Source organism: Psammomys obesus, unplaced genomic scaffold (assembly GCF_907164565.1).
Source record: "Psammomys obesus unplaced genomic scaffold, mPsaObe1.curated_primary_1811, whole genome shotgun sequence".
Classification (NCBI taxonomy): Eukaryota; Metazoa; Chordata; class Mammalia; order Rodentia; family Muridae; genus Psammomys; species Psammomys obesus.
Genome location: NW_026585523.1, coordinates 532774 through 560438, shown reverse-complemented (window position 1 = coordinate 560438; position 27665 = coordinate 532774). Strand labels below are relative to the sequence as shown.

The 27665-nt window shown below is 39.2% G+C and overlaps 1 protein-coding gene across 1 annotated transcript in view; it reads left to right on the top strand.

Annotated features, from left to right (window-relative positions):
- The window catches only part of Pkhd1 (PKHD1 ciliary IPT domain containing fibrocystin/polyductin), a gene marked incomplete at its 5' end in the record, with an annotated part of 436563 nt that overhangs the window by 195449 nt on the left and 213449 nt on the right, over positions 1–27665 (top strand). The window contains 3 exons of the mRNA XM_055605696.1: positions 2504–2638; positions 10363–10495; positions 12694–12940. Of these exons, the coding sequence (XP_055461671.1) occupies positions 2504–2638; positions 10363–10495; positions 12694–12940 (515 nt within the window). The remainder of the gene's footprint in view (positions 1–2503; positions 2639–10362; positions 10496–12693; positions 12941–27665) is intronic.

The following is a 27665-nucleotide window of genomic DNA, read 5'->3' as shown; positions in this document are numbered from 1 at the left end:
TGTGTGTGTGTGTGTGTGTGTGTGTGTGTGTGTGTGTGTGTGTGTGTATTTCTGTGAGTGTGAGGATTTGAATGAACAAATTCCACAAGGGGTTTAGGGACATATATAGTCAGGAGGTGTCGATTGTAGAAGCTCATGTATATGTCCCTTCCATTTCCTACTTAGGACCAATAAGTGAAAAGTAAGAAAGCAAAGGATTTGCCAACTGTCACACACTTGATTAGGAACATACCGACACAGATATGTGTTTGGGTGTATAATGCCCTGGATAATGACTTCTTCATTCTTAAGAAGAACATGGCTTACCAAAGGAAAATAGTTCTGTTCTAGCTGTCGTTTACTTTAATCAGTGTGTTTAGTTTTCTCAAAAGAAAAAAAAATAGATTCATGTTTACTCATTTATTTTTAATCACCACAGTGACTTTTTAAAAGGGAACTTTGCCTGCCTGCTGTTTATTAGGAACAACTAAAATTACCAGGGTCACCAATACTACAAAGAGAAAGTTCCATGCATTCAGTGTCTGCAGTTCAGAAACCTGCAGCCTAGAATGCACAGATGAGGAACTATCGTTAGTGACTAGAACAAAACCAAAAAGCACAGTGAAAGACAAACATTTATTCAAATTCCTAATAAAAGGAAGACAATTTTGAATGAAGAAAATCATACATGATTAAGATAGCTTGCAAGGAGATCCTAATTGCATTTAATATTTAGTTTAGTTTATTTTTTTTTTAACTTTTGTGCATGGGGGAATACGTTTTCAAGTCCCATAGATGAGACCTATTGATTTGAACCAAAGATTATTTCCATCAAGTTTCATAAAAATAGTATTTCTTTTGTAATAAAGAAAAATGATAGTACATTGTGAAAATTGTGCTCACACCTCAAATAGGCAGACTTTGCTAGTTTATGACGTAAAACCAGAGATTTTTTTTTTTTTTTTTTTTTTTTTTAATCTCGGGCAAATGAGTTACCTGTGGGTTTCTGTAATCAGGTAGCAGCTGTTGTCAAGTCAGTTCAGGCCTTACCTGGTTTGCACTTAGAGACTCATCTTCAAAGAACTGTTATTTCATAAAATGTTTACATGCAGACACATTAGGAAATTCATGCACAAAACCTGAGTGACATATGAAAGTACGATAATATCATTTGTCAAGGGCACCTAGGCCTTATTAGGACACTTTCAATTCAAGTATGAATGAAAATATTATACAGTTTAATGAGCAAGAGATGACTGTTAGGTCGTCTGTTGGTCCTGGTTTTAAAGACGACAAACCTCAGGCCTAGGGAAGTTAAAGATCACCTTGCCCAAGACCACCTTGCTACTTAGAGAACAAGGTGAGTAGTAAGAGCATCCCAAAAGAGTGGGATGCTTTTTAAAAACTTTTATTTATTTTTTATTAATTACAGTTTATTCACTTTGTATCCCAGGTGTAGCCCCCTCCCTTGTCCCTTCCCAATCCCACCCTTCTTCCTTCCTCTCTTCCCATACCCCTCCCCAAGTCCACTGATAGGGGTGGTCTTCCTCCCCTTCCATCTGACCCAGGACTATCAGGTCTCACCAGGACCAGGACCGGCTGGCTGCATTGTCTTCCTCTGTGGCCTGGCAAGGCTGCTACCCACTCATGGGGAGGTGACCAAAGAGCCAGCCCCTGAGTTCATGTCAGACAGTCCCTGTTCCCCTTACTAGGGAACCAACTTGGACACTGAGCTGCCATGGGCTACATCTGTGTAGGAGTTCTAGGTTACTTCCATACATGGCCCTTGGTTGGAAAATCAGTCTCAGAAAAGACCTGTTTGCCCAGATTTTTTGGTTCTGTTGTTTTCCTTGTGGAGCTCCTGCTCCCTCCAGGTCTTTCTTTCATAAGATTCCCTGTACTCTGCCCAAACTTTGACTATGAGTCTAAGCATCTGCTTCGATACCCTGCTGGGTAGACTCATTCAAAGGCACTCTGTGGTAGGCTTCTGTCCTTTCCCTGTTTTCTCCTTCTTCCAATATGGGATTCTTTTAAATCTACTAAGCTTTGTTACTCCTCCATCATTCTGTAGAGGTGCTAGCCTACGTTTTCATAAATATGTACACATATGTTAAATCCACACACAGGGAACCTGTAGACACACTGAATTATGGATTTTATATTTGGCATCTACTGACTAGCTCTTCTAATGTTGTATTAAAACGTTAAACACTCAAGCTTTTGAATGCTATGCTTTTACGAATTAATCTTGCAGGTTTGGGGACTGTAAGATTGTTTTAAATATGTGGAAAATTCACATCAGCCTTTTAATGTATTGCCTGTTAGAGAAGAAATGCAATTTCCAAAGAGATTTGTTAGCTTCTTTGAGTTGTCTGTACTGATATTGATAGACAAAACCTGCTAAAATATGCCAGTGTACTTATTTATTTATTTATACCTAATCAATAATTAAAGGGGTCTTAGTATGTCTGTGAGAAAAACCGATCCTTAGACCTTTGGCATAACTTAGGCTGTTATTTTATAGATTTTTAGAAGTAACAATCTACACCTGAAAAACTTCCAAGTTTATGCATGCAGAGATTTTGGAATTGAAATTTTGGAAAGTGATGCAAATACTTTGGTTACTGACAGCTTTTTACTTGGTCATTTCACCCACAAGGTAGGTGCCTTATTGAGGTGGTTTTGGGCTGTCCATCAAGACAGAATCATGTATGCTGGTCTCCCTGATGACCTAGTACATAATTATAGCAGAAATTTGTAGTGAATCATGGTAAGTGGGGAAGATGATGATAATATTACAATATTATTCAAGTATTTAGAGTTTCAGTATTGAGTCCATGTAAATCATTAGTTAGTAACAGTCTGAGGAATTTTCAATTTTTAAAATGTAAGTTTTTATGTATGCAAATTCAATATTAAGCCTAAGAATTTAAGTTGAGTGTCATGACTCACAACTATAATCCCACCCATAATTTGGAGGCTGAGGCAGGGGATTTGACACAAGTTTAAGATAAGGTTGGGGACCAAAATGAAACTCCAAAAGCAAACAAATAATTCTTCATCTTAAAGAGTTAGTTTCATCTTCTAGTTTAAATTTCTCAAAGACTATGAATAGGAGAAGGCCGTACTGTCCCTCTGCTATGATGTTCTAAAAAAATTTTTTAATCAAATTTCCTTATCATTATCCCATGTAGCATGTTACCCTGAAGAGAGTAGGTCAGACTATTCAGGTTTACATAGGTTGTTATTGTGTGATGCGATTTTGTTGGGTGAGGTTTTTGTTCACCTCTCTGGGTCTTAGGAGAATGTGGTGGCTATGGGTGCTTCTGTGTACCCTCCAGCTGTGGACACTAGGGTTAGGTGGTCCAGAATCTGTTTCTAGGTATTGGGAACTGACAGAAAGGAATGAGGATGGCCTGGAAGGGCAAGAGTGGGTTAGACGACAGGGGTGGGCTAGAAGCGCAGTGTCCATAGGATGGAAGAAAGCTAGGTTTGCCTTGAGGATCTGTTGGACTCCCCAGGAAGTGGAAAAAGAAAGGGAGGATGTGTTCCTGCAGGTGGCCTACCACAGGGATGTGGATGAGACCAGGAACTGGAACTGGAGGACAGTAAGAAGAACGAAGATTTCCTACCTCATTCTTTCGCTGCTTGTCCAGTGGGTTTCCAGGGAGAGAGTGCCTCCAGCATTGGTAGCTGAGAAAAAGGAATGTGTGTGATAAAATTTCATATGTGACTTCAATAAATATGGGTTTGTGTATTATAAAAATTAGCCTCTAGATGGTTTTTCCCATATTATACACTCCAAGGAATCATATGACTTCTTTTTGTATTGCCATGACCAAAATATGTGATGCAAACAGCTTTGGGAGGAAAGATTTGTTTTGGCTTATAGTCTTTTATGGTAGGGAAGGAATGGTGGCTGAAAATTATGATAGATGTTCTTCATATCACAGCAGATATGGAGGCAGAACATGTGATAGGAATCAGGGGTGGAAATAACATTCAAAGTTCTTCACCTAATGACCTACTTCTGCTAAACTCATCTCCCCTCCTCAAGGTTCCATGGCCTTTGAAAATCTGCTACTCATACTACAGCAGGCATAAGCATGCAAGCCCATCGTGGACACTTCATAGCCAAGACATGAGTATAGTCAAAAGATACTTCCCAGGTTAAAAGGACCATTCCTGGAAGGAAGTTCCCAAGCACCCCTGGCCTCTTAGGCTTCAGTTATTTCCTATATTCTTATTTCTGAGAGAGTCACATGAATATCAGTAATAACATTGATATTACTTACCTGTCTTTTGGCTATAGCAAAGGCCTGAATGGATCTATTTTGGTTAACATTTGGAAGTTATTCTTATCATGATGTCACAGAAGCAGAGACATTAGAGCTGGTCACATGGCATCGGCAGTCAGGAAGCACGGGTGATAAATAAATGCTTGTGCTCAGCTTGTTCTCTCTCTCTCTCTCTCTCTCTCTCTCTCTCTCTCTTTTTCTTCAAAGTCCTGGACTCTATCCCCAATTCAGGGTGGGGCTTTCCAGCTCAGGTAACTTGATCTAACTCATCCTTATCAGACAATCTCAGAGCCGTAATTTTTAGGTGATTGTAGATTCTGTCAAACTGACAACAATGCCAGCCCCCACAACACTGTTAACTATTTGTAGGTAGAAGAAGGCTTGCCTAACTCTGGGGATCCATGGGGAGATTATTCACTTCAGTTTGTTCCTGAATGCATTTAGCAGGAATTCATAGGATAATTGACTCTCGTACTTACAATGGAGGTTATTTCACAGATATAGCAGAAGTTAAGATTTAAAAAATGTATTTAAATTATTTTCTTATTGAGTTACATTTTCCTTTCTGTAGCTCTCAGCTTTTTCATTAACCCTCCTTTGAGCCATCCCTTTCATGTAGGTTTTCTTTGTCCCTGAGTGCTGCTGATTCAGAGCTGACTTGCCTCTCCAGCCTGCAGGGCTGCCAGAGGGGATGCGGCCAGGTCATTGGACCCTACATCCAATAATGACCTTAGAGTATATGCTAACGCAAGATGCCCATCAGTAACTGTCCTGGCGAATTAATGTTTTAGTCTCTTAATTGATGTTAACTAGACATCATAATTAGTGGAAGAGTGACAGAAGATGTAAATTATGACCAAAGGATACTTATCACGAGACAATAAAAAGAAATCACACCCTTGAGGTTATTTCCTGGGAATACAGTCTAGCTGACGGCCTTTGATATTCTTAGCAAATGCAGACAAAAATCTTACTAATAAAAACTCCCAAGCAAGTTTGTTCTAGAGAATTCTAGATAACATTAGGCACTCAGATAATAAAACCATTCAATTTTATATCTAACTGCTACCTAGATGATGATATTGTTAGGCTGAATTAACGGATAAAATAAAATGGAGAGATCCGCTTACTTTGCAAATGCTAGCTCTATATTCATCCTGTGAGAGGTTGGGCAGGCTTGCTATTCTCCTGGTTTGTGATCAAGTGCTATTGATTACATGTAAGAAGTAGCTTCAGTGGGAAACAATTATCAATTGCTATGCCATTTTCTCTGAAGTATTTTCTATAAATATCCTGTTCCAGGGGAGTGTTTTAATAAACATCGTTTGGTTAATTTCATTTACCCTATGCCATTAATGTGAAACTGTTTGGGTGTACAATCTCAAATAAGTCTAAAGATGTAGAATGCACTATAAGAATTACGGCTAATCAGATTGGGACACATTCTCAGTTTCTGCTAAACAGACAAATTTTAGCTACTCTTTTTTTTCCAAACAAACAAAACTAAGTGGAATAAGAGATATGTTCATTGTTCTCATTACAACAACTATTTACACTGTCTATTTGGACACTACGGTCCTGTAATTCTTAAAAACGCACAATAAAATAAATGTGCAAAAAAAAAAAAGGATCATAAGGTCTGAGCAATTCTATGACACCAGAAAATATAACAATTAATTTTCAATGAATGGATTTTTAAAGTTTATTTTGGAGTTATTGGTGCTGTCAGGTACCTTTAAAAAAAAAAGTGCAAGGAGGGTGCTAGGCTTACTGTGGAATAAGATTTTAGCTTCTGTCTTTCATCCGTGCCTAGCTTTGGAGAATCAAGATTCTTCAGAGAATTTGTCCTTCTCATTCACATTTAATTGTTAGCTTACAATTATTGGAAGATAGTCGTATCCTCCAACAGATATTAGTTTATGTTTCTCGTTAGTAAAGTAGAATTAAGAGTATTTGTGTTTGTGCTCTCATCTACTGTATTACTCATGTGTTCACATGTAAAGAATACTCTTAATATTCAAGAAGAAAGGTTTGGGCCATATCGGCCATATCTTAGTTTTGTTAGGCAGTTTCTCACGCTTGCTGCTCAGCATCCTATCTAGCCTTCACCCCCTTTTGTGTTTAGAAACACCCTGGCTTGGATTTAAATTATGGTCTCCCTACACTCCTGAGTATCTGCAGGACAACTGTCCATTTGTCGCTATTGGAAATAATATGGTATTTGTTTAAAGCGGCCAGCCATTTTTACAGGTGTGAAAGTAGCATCATGGTTATATCACATGTGTGCTTCAGTGATACATGTTTATATGTGTATTTATAGTATAATATATTCACATGATTTAGCAGCAAATGTAGTTGATATGAATAAGATGGCTAAGTGTGAATAGGTGAATCTGAATCTTTGTTAAGCAGAAAATTCTCTATACTTTCAGCTTCTTCGTTCACTGAAAATGTTTACAATAAAAGTGTGAATTAAAATGTCCAGCAGCTGCTGGTGGGGCTGCTTCATTCTTCCTCTGTTTTCTCCAGGGGTTATTTCTCATTTTCATTGGGGGATTTGTCTACCCCAGTTTAGACCTTTCATCTTTTTCGTTTCTCTAAATTCTGTTGCAGGGCCCCTCTTTTCTCAATATGCTTGCTCCCGCTGGGAGAAATCTCATTTTCTCTCGTGGTTTCAATTACCATCCATGCTGATGTGTCCCATGTATTTGCATTTTCTACCGTCTTATTTTGTGCTTTCAGCTTTAATCATTATTTTTGTTTTCCTTCCCCTCACTTTTCTAACTTGATTTGTATTGTCCTGTGTTGCATCTTTTCAAAGATATTTTTCTCATTTCTCACATACTCATTATGCCTTGACATTCTAGCTATTGGGATTAAAATTTTAACATGCCTGCTGGTTGTGATGATGCTGTAATTATATTAACGATGTTAAACCATACCTCAGCAATCCCAGACTTCAATTTTTTAAACTTCTTTCTTTTTCTTTTTTTCTTAATGCCAAAGATCTGAATGCATGCATATAGCGTGTTTTTATCAAGTCCACTCCTTTATTGCTGTTGCTCCAACTCCACCTTTATCCACCATCCTAACTTCATGTGATCTTATTTAGAAACCCTCCGAGTCCATTTAGTGATCACTGTATGTGCAAGGACATAGGGCCATCCACTGGAACATGGGTGGCTTCTCAGGGACCACTCCCTCGAAGAAGAAAACTCTCTTTCTCCTTCCCAGCAGCCATTAAGGGCCAGAAGCTTCTGATCTAGGGAAGGGACTTTGTTGACCTTTTTTCTCTACCTACGCTGTCACCCTCTGCTGTTTTTACTGTTGGTCCTCTCTTTGAAAGTAAATGTTGTATGGAAGTATTTACAGAGAAAAGCACACAATGTGTTTTGTAAATACATTTTTAATTAAAATAGAATTACATCACTCCCCTCCCCTTAGTTCTCTTCAACCTTTCTCATACCCCCTCCAATGCTCAAACTGATAGTCATTTTTCCCTGGACAAAGAACTATCGGCAACTAATTACTGTTAGAAGAGGGAAAATTAGCTTCTCCCAGGGATGAGCATTATACAATACATAGTGGTCAGCCCTGAATCCAAATACACACAAACAACGAAAAAGGATTCAGGAGGCTGGATTTATATATGTGTGCATAACACACGCATATATGTGTATGTATGTGTGTAACAGTAATGATCATGATTTCTTTATAAAGCAAATGAACTGTATACCACCCAGATAAGAAAGACTACCCGTTTCCTTTGCAGGGACCCTTTTCTATTCCTAGATCTAAACTCAAGTCTCTTCAGCTAAAGGGGATCCATGATTCAGACTCCTAGTGATATGAATTGATTTTTTTTTCTTCTTGTTATTTGATATAACAGAGTCACAGAGCACATAACTCTATTGTTCTGGGGTTTCTTTGGCACAATAATATGACCATGGTCGTTGTCTGTTTCTTCCTGTGCTGTAGTAATTTATTCCAGCCATTGTGTGTTATCCCATTTTTTGATTGTACCAAACATTTTCTCACGATCAAATTGTGTTTATTGAGTTCGCAGCTGGAATTGTTGGTATTTGACAGTTTCTAACTATTTTCTCCTTTATTTTTCTCATTAAAAATATCTGTATAGACTCTTGGAGCTTTAAAACTTATACTCAGAGCTCATGTAATTCAACTCACTCATTCCGTGGGGGAAAATTCAGGCTTAAAGCACATTTCCCCAGAGCCATTCAGCAGTGAAATGGAATGCTCTACAGGAGCTGTTCTGCCTTACTCGGAGCTTCAGGAACTTTCTGCATGAGCACTTACCTCTCTGTGCTCTGCAGAAGTCTTGCATCTCAGAACAGATCATTCACTTCAACTGCCCATTCAGATATTTTCCCATTGGACATTTTTCTTTATCAATTAATTGTTTAAGTTAAGGTACAAAGTAGGGTTTCATCAAAGCGTCTTCGTAGACGTTTCAGTACGCTTGGTATTTTACTCATCTGTCTTCTCTACAGTCTTCTCCATTATCCAACCTCTTTTTCCGCCTAACCCCATTTTTTTCTGTCTGCTTCATCTTACTTGCATTTCTGTTTACCTATGTTTTTACACTCAGTTCTTTAAGATTCCATCTTCCCAGGTCCTGAAGGCAGTTCTACAGCTTGCCATTACTCTGTTGCCCATGCCCAGGATGGGATGATACTTCCTCTGGTTCAGGCAATGTAATGTATCAACTCCTGTAATAGAGCCACTCCTGTGTGAAAAACCTTTGCTTGTCAGCTGTCCTCAGCTGTCAGCCACCGCTTTATGTATTTGTGATGTTTTCAACTCTGACTTTATTAGGAATAACATTTTATTAATGATCATGTTTTCATTTTTTTATTTTTATACTAACTTTATATGCATTGAGTATTTACTTCTGTTGTTTATATTTGTTGCTGTTTTTAGTATTGGAATTAAAAAAACTTCAATAGTTGTCAGTTGCGAGTCTCTGTTTATCAATGGAACATTTCAAAGCTTGTTGAATGGGCTTTGCTGAAGAGCTTTTGTAAGGAATATCTTAGAGTTATGTTTCAGTTTTGAAATTTTAAAAATATTCTTTATCTGTATTATCTGTAGAGAAGTTAAACTATTTGATGTGCTTTTCTTCATTTCAACACATGTATACATTTGTGTCACTGGAACTACCATAACCAATATACAGAAGAGTTGTCTCAGCCTCTGTTCCCTGAGGCTTCATCTCGCTAACCACATCCTCTACTCACTACTGACACTGAACCATCATAATCTACTCTCTTCTGGGATGGCTTCTTGCTCAATAATCACATAAGTGAGATCATATGGTATGCATCCTTTGGAGCTGGCTTCTTTCATTGCCAATTATATTTAGGGATTCATTTAGCTTGCTGTATTTATTAGTGTTTTATTTTTTATTTTTAATGACTTCTATGCTTTTGCCCAGCTGTAATGGTTCTTTTGATTCTTCATTTGTTGAAAACCATTTGAGCTATGTTTAGACCTGGGGATCATAAACAGTTTGGTACAACCATTTAGGTAAGATTTTTATGAGACTATCACTTCTCATATCTATAAGGTTATTACCCAGCAACTGAGTGACTGTGTCTCATGAGACATGATGAGGAGCTGCCAAAGTGGTTTCCATTGCAAGCCATTCCATTTAGTAGAAGGACATCAGCTTCATAGTTCCTTGATACCGTCATTTTAAAAAAGTCGAAAATTCTAATAGTTATGTGTCTTATCTACATTTTGCTACTTTATATGATGTTAAATGTGGCTACTTATCAGGACACATTTCACTCTAGAGTTATGTCTTTACTTTTTCCTTAATTTTAAGTTATATTTTCACTTTTGATATTTATGGTTTTCTTTCTATTTTCTAGATATAAGTTCTTTTTTCATAAATATGAGTATTAAGTTGGCTATATAATCTTTCTTGTTTTAATAATTTCAGAGCATATCTTGTAATTTTCTTGTTTTAACTATTTTTACTTGTATATTATGACTACATTTCATATGACTGGTAGTCTTACTTTTTTTTTTTCCTTTTCTTTCTGTTTTCAAAAAATAACAGGGAAGTCTATGTATGTCAGCTGGGATTAAAACTCCCAAAAGATGGGAACTGCTGGTTTCTAATACAACTTTCGTTAATTTTGATCTCAACTGTGTGGCCATCAGAACCTGTTCTGGCTGTTCCCAAGGACAGGGTAAGTTTGAACAGACAGAACGAATGGTAAACAAGACCAGTGCTCAGGTGAGTATGACAAATAGGGGCAGAAGCTTTATGAGTCAATATTTCTTTCACTTGTAAGATTATATCAACAGAAACTGTTCAAGTTTCACAGAGGGATTCAAGAGGATAGGTGCTCCCCCCATCTTCTGGAGTTCCCATGCTCTGTAATGTCTCAGTGAGTGTCACATCCTGTTATTATGTTTCTATGGCTCACTCATCTAGTCTCTCAGCTTCATAGAGCAGAGGCATCACTCTTGGTTAGTGCCCATTTTAAAAATAGTGTGTGGAAGAAAGGCTGCTGCCTATAATGAGGAGCTTATCCATAATATGAAAAAATGAAATTGGATGATGGACACATAGACATAAACTGACCTGCACACACCTCTGCTGAAAGAGTTAGAGCCAGGTTACTTAATGCTTTCAATTACTTAGGCTGTGATGTGTACACAAAGAAAACAAGGGCAATTCTTGATGACTTGTTAACTGTGACATAGAGTGGTACGAAATAACTTCCTGGAGGACTCCTGGGCCAACGTAAAAAGAGGCAGAGAACGATTTAGTTGATCTGATCATTGTAAACAGCCAAACCAAGTAATTCAAGTAAATATGCTCTTGTGGTTTGAATCACCAATTTAGATAATTGTTTGTTTTTTGTTAATTAAATGAGTAATCAGCAAGTTCCCACTTTACTATTTTACCCCTATGTAGGCAGAGCCAAACATTGGGGGATTTGAGTATAAGACTGTGAAGCAGTCATAGGAATATTAAAATGCCCTATGGCAAACACTTCGGTTCATAGTTCTCCAGTTCTCTCATGATTTCATGTCATTCATCAGATACCGAAAAAAAAAATCTTGTCACTGGATATTGTTGGGTAAATACTCTTTTCATTTGTTTAAAAATTGCCTATTCCTGACTCTGCATAAGGAACTAGAGGGTACAAACATGGAAAACACCATAGTTTTTTAAAAAAATCAAATATCCGAGAGTGCAATTTCAGAAGAGTGATGAGAAGAGTGGGTGAAGTGATCACAGTCAGTGAAGGACCCGGGTGGGTGTGCGTTGGAGGGGGTGACTCTCCTGCGAGGCTTCAAAGGCTGATAGAAATCTACAACAGGAAAGAAAGATGATTTTTAAGTATTAAAAATAGCATTGGCAAAATCTTAGAGATTTCATACATCAGGCTTTTCTTGGGAAATGAAACATATGTACAACATAAGGACACTAGAGAGGCAAGGGTACTATGATATTAGTAAGTTATATGCATTACGAAATATAGATTATATGTGCTTCACTGCATGTAATCCACTGGTAAGCAGAATGAAAATGTTCCGTCTTTGTGCATCTTGTTCATATTTTTTTTAACAACGTAGTTAGCACAATGGTATGGCCATGTATGTATTGGATATTGTGTACTTTCCCCTTCAGTGATAGGGATGCGTGAATTAAGCATTTTCCTAACTAGGTGGGCTGGCAGTGGTGGTGATATCAGAGTATGTGCCAAGAAGTGCGGCCTGGAGCTAATATTTATAATGTGTGTGCTCCTAATACTACTTATACTAGGCCAATAGAATGTTGGTTTTTAAAGTAAGCGATTAAAGTGAAAGCCTCATAGTTTGAGGTATTATTGATGAGGTCAGGGTTATGACAGTGGAATGGAAGCTGAAAGGTGAAGAGACTAGAGTATAACATCTTTAGTGCTCAGGGAACTAGTGCTTGCTGTTTCTGTTTCTTAAAAGAAGAGTCACCCCCACCCTTCACCTGGTATGCTTGGTATTTGGGGCAACTGTTCTGTTATTAAGAAAGTTCTATTTATTGTAGGAAAATTACCAGCATGTCTTGGCCATGCTTTCCAATTTTAAGTAGCACCAGCAACGTGACAGATGTGAAAAACCAAAGAATGGCCAAGTGTCTCTTGGAGAATGAAAGAACCCCTGGTGTAAAATCACTGCCCCACAGAACAAACTGAATTCTGTTTTGCCATGCTATTCTTGGCTCCCAATATCTCTAGCATGTATGTGACATAAGGGAACACTTGTGTTCCTTTTTTCTTAGATTAATGACTGAATGAACTGTAAAACTATGTAACATTCTAGAGAAAGTACTGAAAGGAGTCTTGTGAATTTAGCTTAGAGTCATGTCATGTTTAACAGTCTGTCTTCTAATTTGTAGGTGGATTTATTGTGAAGACCAGGCATTTGAAGTTTGCAAACTCTCCAAATTTAGTAGCATTTCCATTTCCTCATGCAGCAGTTTTGGAAGACTTGGATGGGTCCCTGTCTGGGAAAAATGGAAGTCACATTCTTGCTTCTATGGAAACCCTCTCAGACACATGTTTGACTAATGCAAGCTTCAGTCACATTGTCCCTGGAAGCATCTGCCCGGACACGATTCTCTTTCATCGTATGTCTATTGGTTTGTAAGTAGAAATAACTCCACTTCTTAGCTTGTTAATGGGCATTCAGGCAGGCCCAAGCTTATAGAAGGGAAATAGTTTTCTGATAAGCTGAAGTACTTATCTCTTTAAAATTGAAGTGGGACTAACGTTGACCACTGCAAAGTCACAGAATTATGGTGGTTTTATGCTGGCACAAATGATAGCTGCCAATCTCTTCAGGTCAGATATCATAGCCCATAACCACTTATTGACATTTTGAGTTAACAGTTTCTTCTTTAAAAGACTATGTCCGGCACAATATTCGAAATTTATTTAAGTGAAAAGTATTATTTGAAAAAATTCCAAAAATGCCATCCTCATTTATATACATGTGCTTTGCCCAAGCTCTTTTTAAGTGCTCAGTGTGCTTCAGGGGAGCAATTGCTGATGGCTTCTCTTATGTGCCAGGTTGCTTAACTCTGGTTCATTTTCCTTGTTAATTTCATGAACTATTGGATTCGTACAATACCCTTCCTATTAATATTGGAGCAAGGACTCCTTGGTTATGCTACTCAAGCTACCATTAAGTCGGCAGCTGGGCTGTTTATAATGCATAATAGGATTGCTTCTGCCCTCTTTAATTTCCAGGTAATGATTGCTGAGTGTCTGGGGTTCTCTCTTTTACCTATTTCAAATGCATTGTATATATTTAGCCATACTTATTTCCTCCCTTTAAGTGTCCCAACTCCATGAATATTAAGCCAAGTAATTCCATCAGACCACACTGGCAACTGATCTGAAGGAGTAAACTCCAGAGGGGAGAGTCACAAGGCCAGGGTTGCACTAGCCGCATATCAAGTGTATAGAGAACTGCATCTTCTCATTCTTTTTTGGAAGACTTACGAATCAGGTTCTCGCCGAATAGTCCAAATATTTTCTCTTTCTGATTTCCAAAGTGCTCACTCTTTTCTCCACTGTTAAAGGGCCCAAACCCCAGTGAGTAATGTAAGAGTGATAGAAGGAGGTATTTTTCATTTCTAATTTTGCTTGAGCAGAGTGTAGCTTATTTCTTCATTCTCAGGAATGCAGCCTGACTTCCATTATCATCCTCATGCTTCAACAAAAACTGGCTTTAAGGAATGTTTGAGGAATCTATGAAAATCAGTTCTTTCTTTTTTTTTATATATGATTTCCCTCCTACTACATGATGATAATAAGATGTGCTTATATGATATTTAAAAAAATATTATTTATTACAATTTACTCACTTTGTATTGTGGCTGTAGCCCCCTCCCTCCTCGCCTCCCAGTCCCACCCTCCCTCCATTTTCCCCTCTATGCCCCTCCCCTAGTCCACTGATAGGGGAGGTCCTCCTCCTCGTGATATTTATTTGTAGGCATTTGCCAAACTTTTTTCCAAATGACTTTCTTTCAGGTTTGCTTAGGTGGTCTCTTGGGGCACGTGGTAGCACACTGTGGGACACGGAGGGCGCCGCTGTGCTTCACGCTTGTCCCAATATCAGTTCTTGGAGATCCCTCGGGCTTTGGAGCCCTCAGCCGCAAAAACAGGTCATGATCTTCCTAGTCTGGGTCTGATGAGGTAGATGACAGTCCTAATGTTATTTTCTAAGAAGATCCCAAAGACTCCTGGCAGGGGGAAATGGCCACCCTGTTTTATTTTAACGCACCCCACCGCCAGATTTAAAATACAAAACCTCATGTATTGGAAACCCCTTTAGTACCATAATATCCAAGAGGATTTGTTGCCCGTCTACTTTGAAATTTCAAGTCAGTCCACAGGTTTATGCCCAAATACTCAGCTGTCACAAACTGGTCCCAGGGAAGTTTGGCAGGCACCCGGTGGTGGGTGGTGGTTTCGCTCTGTTCCCTCACTAGGAGAAGGCTGTTGGGACTGCAGTGAGCTGGGAGGCCTACAGTTTAAGAGTGTATGGGGCAGCACGCAGCAGCAGGAGGAAGCATGAAGTGCAGACTTTGAGCACGGAGCTCAGACATCCCGAATGAGCAAGCCCAGGTGACGCAAAGGAACCTTTGGACAACCCTGCTCCCAGGTCCTTCTAATTACACACACTTCGCTTCTAGCCCTCCCTCACAGTGCTCAGTGGCTTGATCTTTGTCCCAGAGCATTATAACCTCATTAGGAACATGTCACTGCTAATGAGCAATTTGAATTCAGCTTAGATACAAACTTTGTTGTGTTTCATGGAGAAAGGATTAATTTGTTGTGCTGTTTGCCCCGGGGCAAATGCTGCTGTCTTCACTTTCAGCTGTTGCCCCCTTCTCTCAGCAAGCAGTCCCCAGAGGGCAAGGAGTGAGGCTTTACATGTCTGCATAAGCAAAGCCCTGCTCTCCTCCCATTTGCTAAAATCCAATACTTGGGGGTGTGATTTCTTTTCTGTTAAGCCCCATCTCTGGCTCCTTTTCACTATACCTAAATTTTTTGTTTGACATTAGTGACCTTAGGACACTGTCTCTCTCTCACACTTTTGTTTGTACCTGACTGGAGCCCAGAGCTGTGGTATAGTTTTTTAAGACTCTGTGACCCAACACTAGCAGTTTGGGTGACGGGATCAAGTCAATATTTGAAATTGATCATGATACCCAATGTCCAAGCGAAGAACTAACGGCTGCCCTGTAAAAGGCCGAGTCAAGTTTATCATTTGTTAAATGACATCACGCTTCATCTTCTTGGTGGTATAATGGAAAGTGTTTACTTGGAAGCTCTTGCTTCTAGCAGCATCCTTCCAGGAGCCCCAGGACAATGACGTTAAGTCAGGACCTTAAGTCTATCTTAGACTATATTGTCAGTAAACACTGCTTTACCATAGCCCTGTACTGATGAAAGGACTCACAGAGTTGTGGAAGTTTTCTTTTTAAAAATTTTAATCACATTTTGTATTTATTTATTGTGTGTGGAGGGACACATGTCGACCATGATACCTATATGGAGGTCAGAGAAGAGTGTCCTACCATATAGTTCCTGGAATTGGACTTAGATTTTTTTGGGGGGGAGGGCTTGCTGGCAGACCTTTAACTGCTGAGCCGTCTTAACTCCTATACCCTGATCTTCTTCCTGTCTCTAGATTTATATAATTTCCTTTGCTTCCATGTGTAATTACACTGATGAAGTATAATGCTGTCAATAGTGTGTGTATGCATGTAGGTCTTCATTTCAGATGTTTCCTATTAATTCTTTGGGAATTGCGTACAGTGCATTTTGATTATCTTTACTTCCTCCCCAACTTCGCCACCCCCTACTCCCTCATTGAGTCCAGTTTGTGCTGACAGGATGGAACCTATCTTGATTGATATGCCAGGTGTCACTTCATTGAGCAAACCTGTCTTTCCCTTCCCCAATATTAATCATTTGTGAATGGCTCCTCAGCTAGTGGTGGAATTCATGTCCACCTCCCCTCTTTCATGGTGTCCTTTTGTCTAGCTTGAACTTACACAGATCTTATGCTTGCTGTTATCATCTCTGTGAGTTCATATGTTCATCTGCTTTGTTGTGTCTGAAAAACACAGTGTTCTTGGAGTCACCATCACACCCCTTCTCTTTCCTTTAAATGCCAATGTCTTTGGTGGATATGTAAACTTTTCTTTTCCTCCAAACACATATGCTTCCCAAGCCACCAGGGCTATTTTCACCTCAGTGATGATTCCCAAATCTTTCTTCTAGTCCAGCTGCTCTACTACACTTCAGTCTGCATTGGTTGTTGGTCACCAGGCAAACATGGCTACTGAACGCATGGAATGTGGCTAGGATAAGTTGAGATATGCTCCAAGGATAAATTAGGTGCCATACTTTTATAATGAAAAACAATATGACATGGTTCAACAATTTGCTATTACTGGTGAAGTTTGAAATGCTATGAGGATATATCGAGTTACTCTATGGGGAAAATTAATTCCAATGATTCAGAGAGATCTGTGGCTCATGTTTGTGCATTGCTTGTATTTCTATTAAGTGACTCTCAGTAAATTTCTACTTTTGTCTTTTACATAGTCAGTGTGACTATGGATTAATGGCTTTCCTCCATAGACATGGTCTTCCCTGGGTGTTTAGAACCTCACCTCAGCAAATACTGGTTTTAACCAAACACACAAGTTCTATTCAGCCATTTATTTATTTATTTATCTATTTATTTATTTGTTTGTTTATTTATTTTATTCTATTAGTTGACTAAATACTTAGTTCCTTCCCTCTCGACTGTCTTCCTTCCTTCTTTTCTTTCTTCTTCCTTCCTTCTTTCTCTCTCTCCTCCCTCCCTTCCTTCCTTCCTCATTTTTTCCTTACTTCTTTATTTCTTACCCTCCTATGTAAAAATTTTTAAGTTATCATACAAAGAACTGGTTTATTATGACATTTCCATATATGTATGTACTTATTCTTTGCTTTTATTTATCCCCCTGCCCACTCTCAACTCTCACACACTCTCACCCTGGAGCTGTCCCTTTCTTTACTCCAAATAGCACCCTATCTTAGCTACTTTTCTACTGCTGTGATTACACACCATGGCCAAAGCAAACTCATAAAATAAAGAACTTACGTGGGGCTTCCAGTGTCATAGGGATAGAGCCTGTGACCTAGAGGCAGGCAGTAGGGCAGCAGGTAAGCAGGTATGGCATTGGAGCAAGAGCTTAGCACTTACACCTTGGTCCACAAATATGAGGCAGAATAATCTACACAGGAATGATGTGGGCTTTTGAAACTTTAAATCCCACCCTCAGCGACATAACTCCTCCAACAAGGCCACACCTCCTGGTCCTTCCCAGAATTTTCCACCGCCTGAGGAACAAGAGTTAAAACAAATGCTCCTGTTGTGGCCATTCTCATTCAAATCACCACATTCCCCTTTGGTTTTCATGTCACAAGATTTTAATTTACCTTCTCTTTTTTTCTCTCACACCTCCCCCACTGTTAAGATTTTTATCTTTGATTTTATGGTTCTCTTTCTAGTTGCATAAAAGACAGATGCACTCACCCCCCCCCCACAGGAACATGCATGCATGCATGCATCCACACACAAACACACACACTCACACATGCACACACGCTTGTACACACACATAAAGAGATATAGACATATATACATGTTTGGTTTTAGAGTCTGTATGTAAGATTAAAAACTCCTGGGGCTTGTCCTAAGTCAATTTTATTTCACTTAAGATAATAATCCCTAGTTTTATCAATTTTCCTGGGAATATGGTTTCGTTTTTTTCTCACTGCTGAATAAAATTCCATTATATTACTATATTTTATTTACTCATTCATCTTTAGATAGGTATCTAGAGATGATACGAATCATCCTTGATTAATTCAGTCTCTTTGGTTGATTCGGTTTCTTAGCTAATGTGACAATTATATCCATAAACATGGATATGCAAGTGTCTCTTTAATGGTGATTTATAATTTGTTGGTTCTATACCCAGGAGTTGGACAGCTAGATCATATATATGGTAGTTGTATTTTTGTTTTTGTAAGGCACTTTCATAGCAGCCAAATCAATTTAACATTCCCATCAGCAGTGAATAAAAGTTTTTCTTCACAACTCACCAGAACTTATTCTGATGTATGTATGTATGTATGTATGTATGTGTGTGTGTATGTATTTAATCACTTTAAAGCCTGATCCCAGCATCCTCCCTCTTCTCCTCCCAGCCTTACCCTTATGCCCCCTCTGCCCATTTCTCCCTCTTTTCCTTCTCAGAAAAGGGGCACCCCTAGGGGGTACCAACCTACGCTGGCATCTCAAGGTGCAGCATGACTAAAAGCATCCTCTCCCCTTGATGCCTGGCAGCCAGCCAGGAGAAAGGGATCTGGAGGCAGGTAACACAGACAGAGGGAACCTCTACTCCAGTCGTTAGGGGCCCTACATGTTGACCAAGCTGCACATCTGCTATATATGTGTTTGGGGTCTAGGTCCAGCGCATGCCTGCTCTTTGGTTGGTGATTCAGTCTCTGTGTTCCATCATGGGCCCAAGGTTAGTTTATTTTGTAGGTCTTCTTTCATTCTGGTTATTATAACATGAGCTTTCAAGGTGGTTTTAATTTATATTAGCCTAGTGACTGAGCATGTTGAATACTTTTTCAAATTTTCAGCTGCCATTGGTATTTCTTTTACTGAGAACTGTCTTTTTAGCTAATTGGTCTACTTATTTATTAAATTATTTGTTCTTCATTTTTCTTCCTGGTATTTAAAAACAGTTCTTTGCATACTCTAAATATTAATGCCTTGACTGCACTATATTTAGAAAATTTCCCCCCCCCGTTACAGACTGTATCTTTACTCTAATGATTTTCTTTTCCCACTTCTTCCTCTCTCTCTCCCTCCCTTCTTTCCTTCTTTTCCTTTGTTTCTTTTCTTTCTTTCTCGCTTTGAAGAAGCTTTTAATTTCATAGAACCTACTTTGAATCGATTTTTGTGCAGGACCAGACACATGGATCTAGTTTCATTTTCTTACATGGGAGTAACCATGATGAGTGGCACCATTTGTTAAAGAACTAAGGATGGATCACATGATACATGCAGAAAAAGCCTTTCTTGGAATTGAATATCTCTTCATGATAAAAACTTTGAAAAATTTAGAAAGAGAAGGAGCATATTTTAACATACCTCACATGACAGATTTGTAACCAACATTATAATAAATGGTAAAAATGCTAAAAGCCTTTTTTTTTTTTCTGAAATTAGAAGTGAAATATGTGGTTTTTTTTTTCTCAACATAGCAGTAAAAATCTTAGCTATACAAAGAGGAAAAAAACACAAGGCTTTAAAGATCCTCATTTGCAAATGACATGAGTCTCTACTTAAAGGTCCCTATAGACTCTGGCTAAAAACTCATAGACCTGATTTAGAAAAAAAAAAAAATACTTTCAGTAGTGGAGACAAGATAAAAAAAAAATTCTAAGAAAGAAATCAAGAAAAAAAAAAAAACCTGCCCCATTCAGAATAGCTTTAAAAACAACTAGGAATATATTGACCCCAGAAAGTAAAAGCCCTCTCCAGTGAAAACTACAATGAAAACCTCTATTGTAAAAGACTTCTGCATTGAAGAGAATGAAGAAGACACTAGTCCAGGAAAATATCTTCCATGCCTTTGACAGAACTAATATTGTAAAAGTGATGATATTACCAAAATGATGTACAGATTCAACACAATACCCATTTAAATTCTCTCTCTCTTTTCTTCTCTCCTATGTTATACCCCTACTGCACTTCCCCTCCTTCCACTCCTCCTTCATCCTATCCTTACCTCCTTCTGCCTTAGATCCTCTCCTCTGTTTCCCTTCAGAAATGAGTGGGCCTCCCTGGGATATGACCCGATCATGGCATAACAAGTTACAGTAAGACTTGGCACAAACCCTCATATTAGGAAGAAAAGGGTCCTACACACAGGCAAAAAGAGTCAGAGACAACCCCCACTCCCATTATTAAAAATCACACAAAAGTACCAAGCTACACAACTATAATGTGTATGGAGAGGACCTAGAGACCCATACAGGGTTCGTACTACTCTCTTCAGTCTCTGTGAGCCCAGTGTAGTTGATTCTGTGGGCTGTGTTCTTGTGGTGTCCTTGACCTCTCTGGCTCCTGCAATCCTTCCTTCCCCTCTTCTGTGGGGTATCCCTGGTTCCACCTAGTATTTGGCTGTGGGTCTCTGCATCTGTTTCCACCAGCTGCTGGATAACAACTGATGATGACAGTTTGTACCAGTCTATGAGGATAGCAGAGTTTCATTAGGAATCATTTCATTGCCTTTTCTTTCTTTCTTTCTTTTTTTTTTTTTTTTTTTGTCAGTTGTGTTTGGTTCTATCCTGAGTCTCTGGGCTGTCCTACCTCTGGTTTCTGGCCATCTAGGCAATGTTGGTCATAGGCTCCCTCTTCTGGCATGGGGATCAAGTTGGACCCGCCATTGGTTGGCCACTCCTACAACATCTGCCCATTACTCCAGAAAATCTTGCAGGTAGGACAGATTGTAAGTAGGGTTTGTGGCTGGGTTGCTTTCCCAGTCCCACTGCTAGGAACCTTACCTGATTATAGAAGATGGCCATGTGGTGTCTGTATCCCCCATTAGCAGGAGAATTCACTAGGGTCACTCTTACAGATTCCAGGGAGTTTCCACGGCACTGATTTCCACATTGCCCCTAGATACTGCTCTATAGGTTAGTTTCTAGAAGCAATCTGTCTTGAGATTTCCCTCGGCTAACTCGCTCTTTAGTCCAGCTTCAGTTGTCTTTTTCCTGCGTGATCATAGACTCATCTTAGTTTGTCATTTGCTTGTACTCTAACCTGTGTAGATGTAGCCCTTCTTTCTCCTGCTTAAAATCTGTTTCCTCGTGCTTCCTGAGGCAAAAACCACTCCAGCCCTTTATGACCTGCTACCTGCACAGGGTCCTGGCATCACCCTATCTCCCCAGCTCTCTAGCCCATATTTCCTTATTTGCCTGCTTCTGTTCATAAGGTTCAGCTTCCATGGGCTCAGCATGGAGGTGATTTTCTCTGATGAGCTTCCCTGAGCATCTTGTGCACTTTGCTCTCCCTGCTGTGTGCCAGCTCTTTAAACTTGCTCTGATCAGTACTCATAACTCCTGCACAGTTTTATAAGCTGCCTTCCTTTGCAGATGTTAAGGAGGGTAACAGTGGTTTTGTTTGTTGTTTGTCTTATAGTGCTAATATAACATTGAGCACATAAGAACTTAAGTTAGGTGTTTTTTTTTTAATATAACTTAAAAAAAAATTGTCACCTCCAAATGTTCTTCTCATGCCTTTATTTCCCATGATTTATGCCCATGAGGGTTCCATGACATTTACTTTTTTCTTCAGAATATCTAGGGATTAAAATACTATCATCAGTCCTTATTTCTAAAATTTCTAAAAATCATATAACACTTATGTCCTTTCATAGTATTTTGATATCCTGAAGCTTTTGCTTATTTGGGTTATATATTTTAACATCTTTTTTTTTTTCATTGTACCCTATCCCCTGCTTCACCCAATCTGTTGCTAACATTTGCAAATGTTTTCATTCCTTGGCAGTATAGAGACTTTATTGTGATAAGGCAGAATGTGATGACAGAGATGAGAATTTAACCTTCAGTTATCATCTTGGAATTATATATCTGTTTGTTTGTTTTTAGTTTCTGGTCTAAATTAGCACATGGACTTTTCAGTTATTTTAGGCATGTATAGATATCAACAAATCAGATCTTGCTTCTGTCTTCTACTTAGTGAGTGGATGGGATGGTGGTAGTGGAAGAGCGTGAAAAATACAGGCCGGCAAACCAATCTGCCTGAGTTTTGTAGAGCTGCACATGAAGTATGGTCAGGCCTGATGCCTGTGTTCAGTACTAGAAACTGGAGAATGCAGAAGCAATCAGGAACTAGTGGATACAGTTCGTGGCTTTTTAGCTTCCTGTGTGTGTCCCTCTCAACAGGTCACTTTACCTCTTGTCCCCTCATTTCTCACGTTGGTACAAGGAACATGATGGTATTTATTTCACAATGTCGTTGCCAGACATACAAGTGCCCAGGAAGCCCCACCCTAAACAAGTCTGTGCTGTGTCTGTTATTTAGAAAGCAACACACAGGCATCCTATAATCGAATAGAATGCTGTAGGTTTTTATATTCATGAGAAAATATGCCTGGCGAGACAATTACATGTAACTCAAATGTACCAATCTAATTTCTGAAGAAAGGAGAATAATTTCTGATAATCACATGGCATTATGCTAATCCAGGAAAATAACCTGGAGGGCACAGAATCTGTAACCCTGCCGCTGATTCACTGTGCCCTTGTGTTCTCTGAGTCTCCCTTCCTCCTTTTGGGAAAAAGAAAGGTTAATGCTCTTGTTGATCACCTCGATTCTTAGATCTTGCTTAATACCCTCTCCTGTCGTGCTTGCGTTTAGTTTTTACCTATGCAACTGCTCTTAATGTGTTAGTGTTCAAAGTATGAGGCACCCCCTGCCTCTGTGAATGCAAAAGTAAAGAAGAGTTCAAATGGAAATTTTGGCCTAGCTTTTCCCTAATAATCACCTACCTCTCCTTCCCAGGGATAAATAGGCATAGCATTACTAACGGTATCGTTCAGTCCTTTAACAAAGCATCGGTGAGACCAGATGATTTCAGGATGTATTATCCTCTCTTGGCAGCAGAGGTTACAGAGGTAAAATGGGAGATCATCTAAAAATCACAGTGAACCCCAAACTGCGGACCACCAATAGCAACACTGTATGATCACTGAGTTTAATGACTAAATAGAAGGCTTTACTGGTGCACCTGTGTATGTTATCAACAAACGCTTCCGACTAAAAAGCCTTGACTAGTAGCATTTGCATAATTCCACGATGAGCAGAGTGTCATTTGATTTGTTTGAAAATACAGAAAGATTCTTGGGGTTGGGAGTGAGACCAATAATGGGCTCTTAGGAGCTGTTGTTTGTCATTGAGCTGTACCCAGTACCAGGTGTCTAGACATAAGAGAGAAGACAAACTTTAGCCTATCTTCGTACCTGGTAAATGCACAATTGTTTTTCAATAAGCTTGCTAAGTAGTGGCCTACCTCACAGTTGCATCATTCTAAGAATGCATTCTTTCCGTATAAGGCTTTTTTAGCTAGAATCATAAGGTACAGAGAAGATCTAACATGGTTTATAAAATATCACCCAAGTAGCATGATGCCTGAAGGAGTATCATTCTACATAGATTGAAACAGAATAAGCAACAAGTGGCATCTTAACATAACAATTCAGCCTGTTGCAAAGCGGTAGGTGCTACCTTTGAGGAACTGTGAAGTTGTTATTCAGGTTCCTCTACAACAAGTTTTTACCTTGTCTGAGTCTGCACAAAGATAGAAACATGCCTCTGAAAAGCTGTGGAGGCCAGTTAGTGGGCTGTGTTCTCCAGAAACACAAGAGTGATTATATCAAATATTCTGACTCTACATCCACTTCATATGATAATGTAAGAAGTGTGGGAAGTTTCCTAACCTGGGCTCATAAGGGCTCACAGAGACTGAACCACGAACCAAAGAGCAGCCATGGGATGGAACTAGACCACCTACACAAATGGAGCAGATGTGCCGCTTGGTCATCATGTGGGTCCCCAAACAATGGGAGCAGAGTCTCTGACTCTCTTGCTTGGCTTTGGATCCCTTTCCCCTAGCTGGGCTGCCTCATCAGGCCTCGGTGGGAGAGGATGCACTTAGTCCTACTGCACCTTGAGGTGCCAGGGTGAGTTGGTACCCCTTAGGGGCTTCTCTTCTCTGAGAAGGAGGAGAGCGGTAAATGAGAGGAGATGGGTGTAAGGGTAGGACATGGAGGAGAAGAGGAAGGGCGTTGGAATCAGGCTGGGAAATGATTATATAAATAAATGAAAAAAAGGGAAAGTTTGTAAAAGAATGTATGTTGTATTTGTTCCTATCTTCAGGTTCATTGTTGCTTTGCTCAGAAGGAGGAATACTTAAATATTTTTGAGGCTCTTTCTTGTTTCCTTCTTTGTCTCCTCTCTCTCTCACACACACACAAACATACACACACACACACACACACACACACACGTATACACACACACTTTGGAAAAAAAAATACCAGCTGCATAAAATAGCACTGAATATTGGGTGGTGACAGATCTGCAGAAAGGCTAATGATGGAGTGTTCTGTGTTCAGGACAATTTTGAAGAATGTTCTTGGAAAGGCATGCTACCGGGATTTTTTTTTTTTTTTTTTTTTTTTTTTGGTTCTGCTCAAAATTTTGATTTTAATCTTGTTTTGAGCAGTAAAAAATGTGCACACAGAAGCAAGTGTAAATATCCAGGAGTTGTTTGGAGAAACATTTGTGGCTATTATAATATATCTGGCTTAGGAAATGTATAATTATAGAGGTTTTATTTCTCAGTTGTTCATATTTGAAATTTGGAGTTCAATGTAGTGTTTTTGTTACTATGTAGAGATATGCGCCCTCAAGAAATTCAAGCCACTGGTAAACATGGGCCAGGGAATTCGTGTTTGTTCTCACTGGTTATTTGATGGCCTAACAGATCTTTTGTGGGCACCGTACATCCAACACTTCTACATAGTATATGGCCACTGAATTACATTACTACTAAGCAACTAGGATCATAAATTGTTATGCTTATTTAAAAGTTTTACCAATAAATACATTGTTATTGTAATGAATCGTATCACTTAATTAAAAAGACTCATTCCCGGGGCTGTAAAGATGTCTCTGTGATTAAGAGCACTGGCTGTTCTTCCACAGGACCTGGATTCAGTCCTCAGCACATGTCACTCTAGTCCCAAGGGATCAAATGCCTTGTTCTTGCCTCCAAGGGCAGGACACTGATGTTGTATGATGATGTACATACATACATACATGCAGGGAAGTTTCTCTAACACTTAAATGCATCTATCAATCTAAATAGATTAAAACTATTAAGAGGGAATCATTCTTTTTGGAGGATGGAGTTACGGGTAGAATTCTCATGCTACAGCGGACAGCTCCACACCTATGCACATATGTGCACAACTAACTAACTTAGCTCGGTGAGTTAGTAACTATAGCCACAACAAAGACACATGTGTAGTTGAGGGAGATGTGGGAGAAGTTGGACAGGAAATGGGAGGAGATGTGGCCACCTTTCTTTGTATGTTATTCAGTCCTTTAAGAAAGCACTGAATTAGTCAGGACAATTTCATGATGAAAGAAAATGCATATGTGAGGCTCAGAGCCCTTTTGTGTTTCCAATAGTATACAAGAACCCATGGGAATGTGAGGGTTAACATTTAAAATTGACTGGTTGCCTCCTGATTTCTTGCACATAAAGCCATGCGAAGTTCAGGGAGAGACTTCTTCCCCTAATAATGAAGCTCTCTGCTGCTAATGGTCCATGCAGACTCCCTTGGCTCCTCCAAATTAGAAATACTTTTGTGCTCTTTTGCTTCATTAACAGTAAAGAGAGGGAGATTGGTGGCTATTTAGGGCACAGGGAAATTGGTGGCTATTTAGGGCAAGCAAAGATTGTAGTAATTATGGTTGGTAAATTCTCTTCACAGTGTTCTTTGACTTTTGATGTTCTCTTGGTGCCTTTCAGAGAAGCCCACCACTGTCAGTACTGGCATTTGGCCTAGAAGAATAGGACTCATTCTGAATTCAAAGTTTTGGCTCCGGCAATGGTCAATCTTACCTGCAGGGAGATGAGCCTCTTTCATTTTGATTTGCTCTTTCAGCATGTGCAATATGACTCTGCCACCAGCTGCGATGAAGCCATGCTTGGTATCTACTTCTTTATTTACACTATAGAAAGTCGGCTTGCTCGTGGCTGCCTAGGAAACTGCATCCTTAATGGTTGAGATGGATGTGAAAGGTTTGCTAGTTTCAGGGCTCTACAGGAAGAGCTGGCTTGGGAGAAGGAGGTAAGACGAAAGTCATTTTAGAATCACAGTGTGCTGTCGTGGGGTCTGGTTGACTGAGTGGCCACTATCATATTATTGTGTGCTGATGGAAGAGAATACCCAGATGGAAGAATACCCAGCAGGTGGCACAAACCAACCCAAGACAAGTAAAGAACTTCACTAATGCTATCAGAGTTTTGACAACATTTAAAGAAGAGAAAATATTTATAAAAGCCATCAGAAACTGGGGACCTGCCCTGGAATTTATAAAACAAAACAAAACACTGAAATTATAACCTGTAGGAACCAAATCTAGAAATTAGCACTCCGACTGATTAGTAGAAAAGAATAATGATATCAATTTGATAAATAACTGCTCTAGTAAAAATAACTAAGGGGTTCTTGAATATATTCTTGATACTAAGAATTATAAAGAATTTCTCAGAAATCTATCCATTGTATTGGGATCTATCTATTATACTGGGATATATTAAGGTAAGATGTAAATAATTCTTAAGATGGTTTAAATGATAACTAGGTAAAGAATGAGAAATATATTTCTACATTTTCACTTACTATATGGTTTAAACTAATTGTGGTGGTCCAAACCCAAGTTGTAGTTTTCTTACCATCGTCCTCGGACAGCTTGAGCTTTGTTACACGTTCCACCTCTTTCTCCGTCAATTATTACTTTTGGTTACACAAACCTGAGTCCAGTTGGTCGTCAATGTGGTCTGTGTATATGTAGGACCTGAGGATCTCAGATGACGAGATTTTGATTTTATATTCTATCAGCTCAGAGGGTACTTGGTGCTCCAGAGACCCGGTTGTGGTAATGCCAGGGGATTAGTAGGTGGAGATGGGCAACATCTAGAGTCTGGAAACCATGAAAAACAAACAAACAAACAAACAAACAAAAAAACAGCAACAACGAAAAAAAAACAAAAACAAACAACAACAACAAAAAACCCTCAGTGAATGTTTGGCTTCCTTCAGGAATCTGGAGACTGATAATTGAAAGTGGAAGAACAAAATTCAGCAATGTATGGAGTGAAGAGAGCTTTAGGTCAGAGTGAGGTTGTTATATTCAATACTACCAAAGTGCTGAGTGCTCAGATCTTTGCAAATCCTATGGGTAATACAATATCCTTCCAGAGACCAACAATCCTTGTATTGTTCCTAATGACTGTAGAGTCATGTATGAAATGGACCTTCCTAGGGCATCAAGTAGGATTTGACCACTTGGTCCTTTGACAGTGGTGTTCTTTGGAGAGGTTTATATGGTGTAGCCTTGCTGGAAGAAATACATCACTGGGGACTGGCTTTGATAGCTAATACTCTCAAACCACTTCCT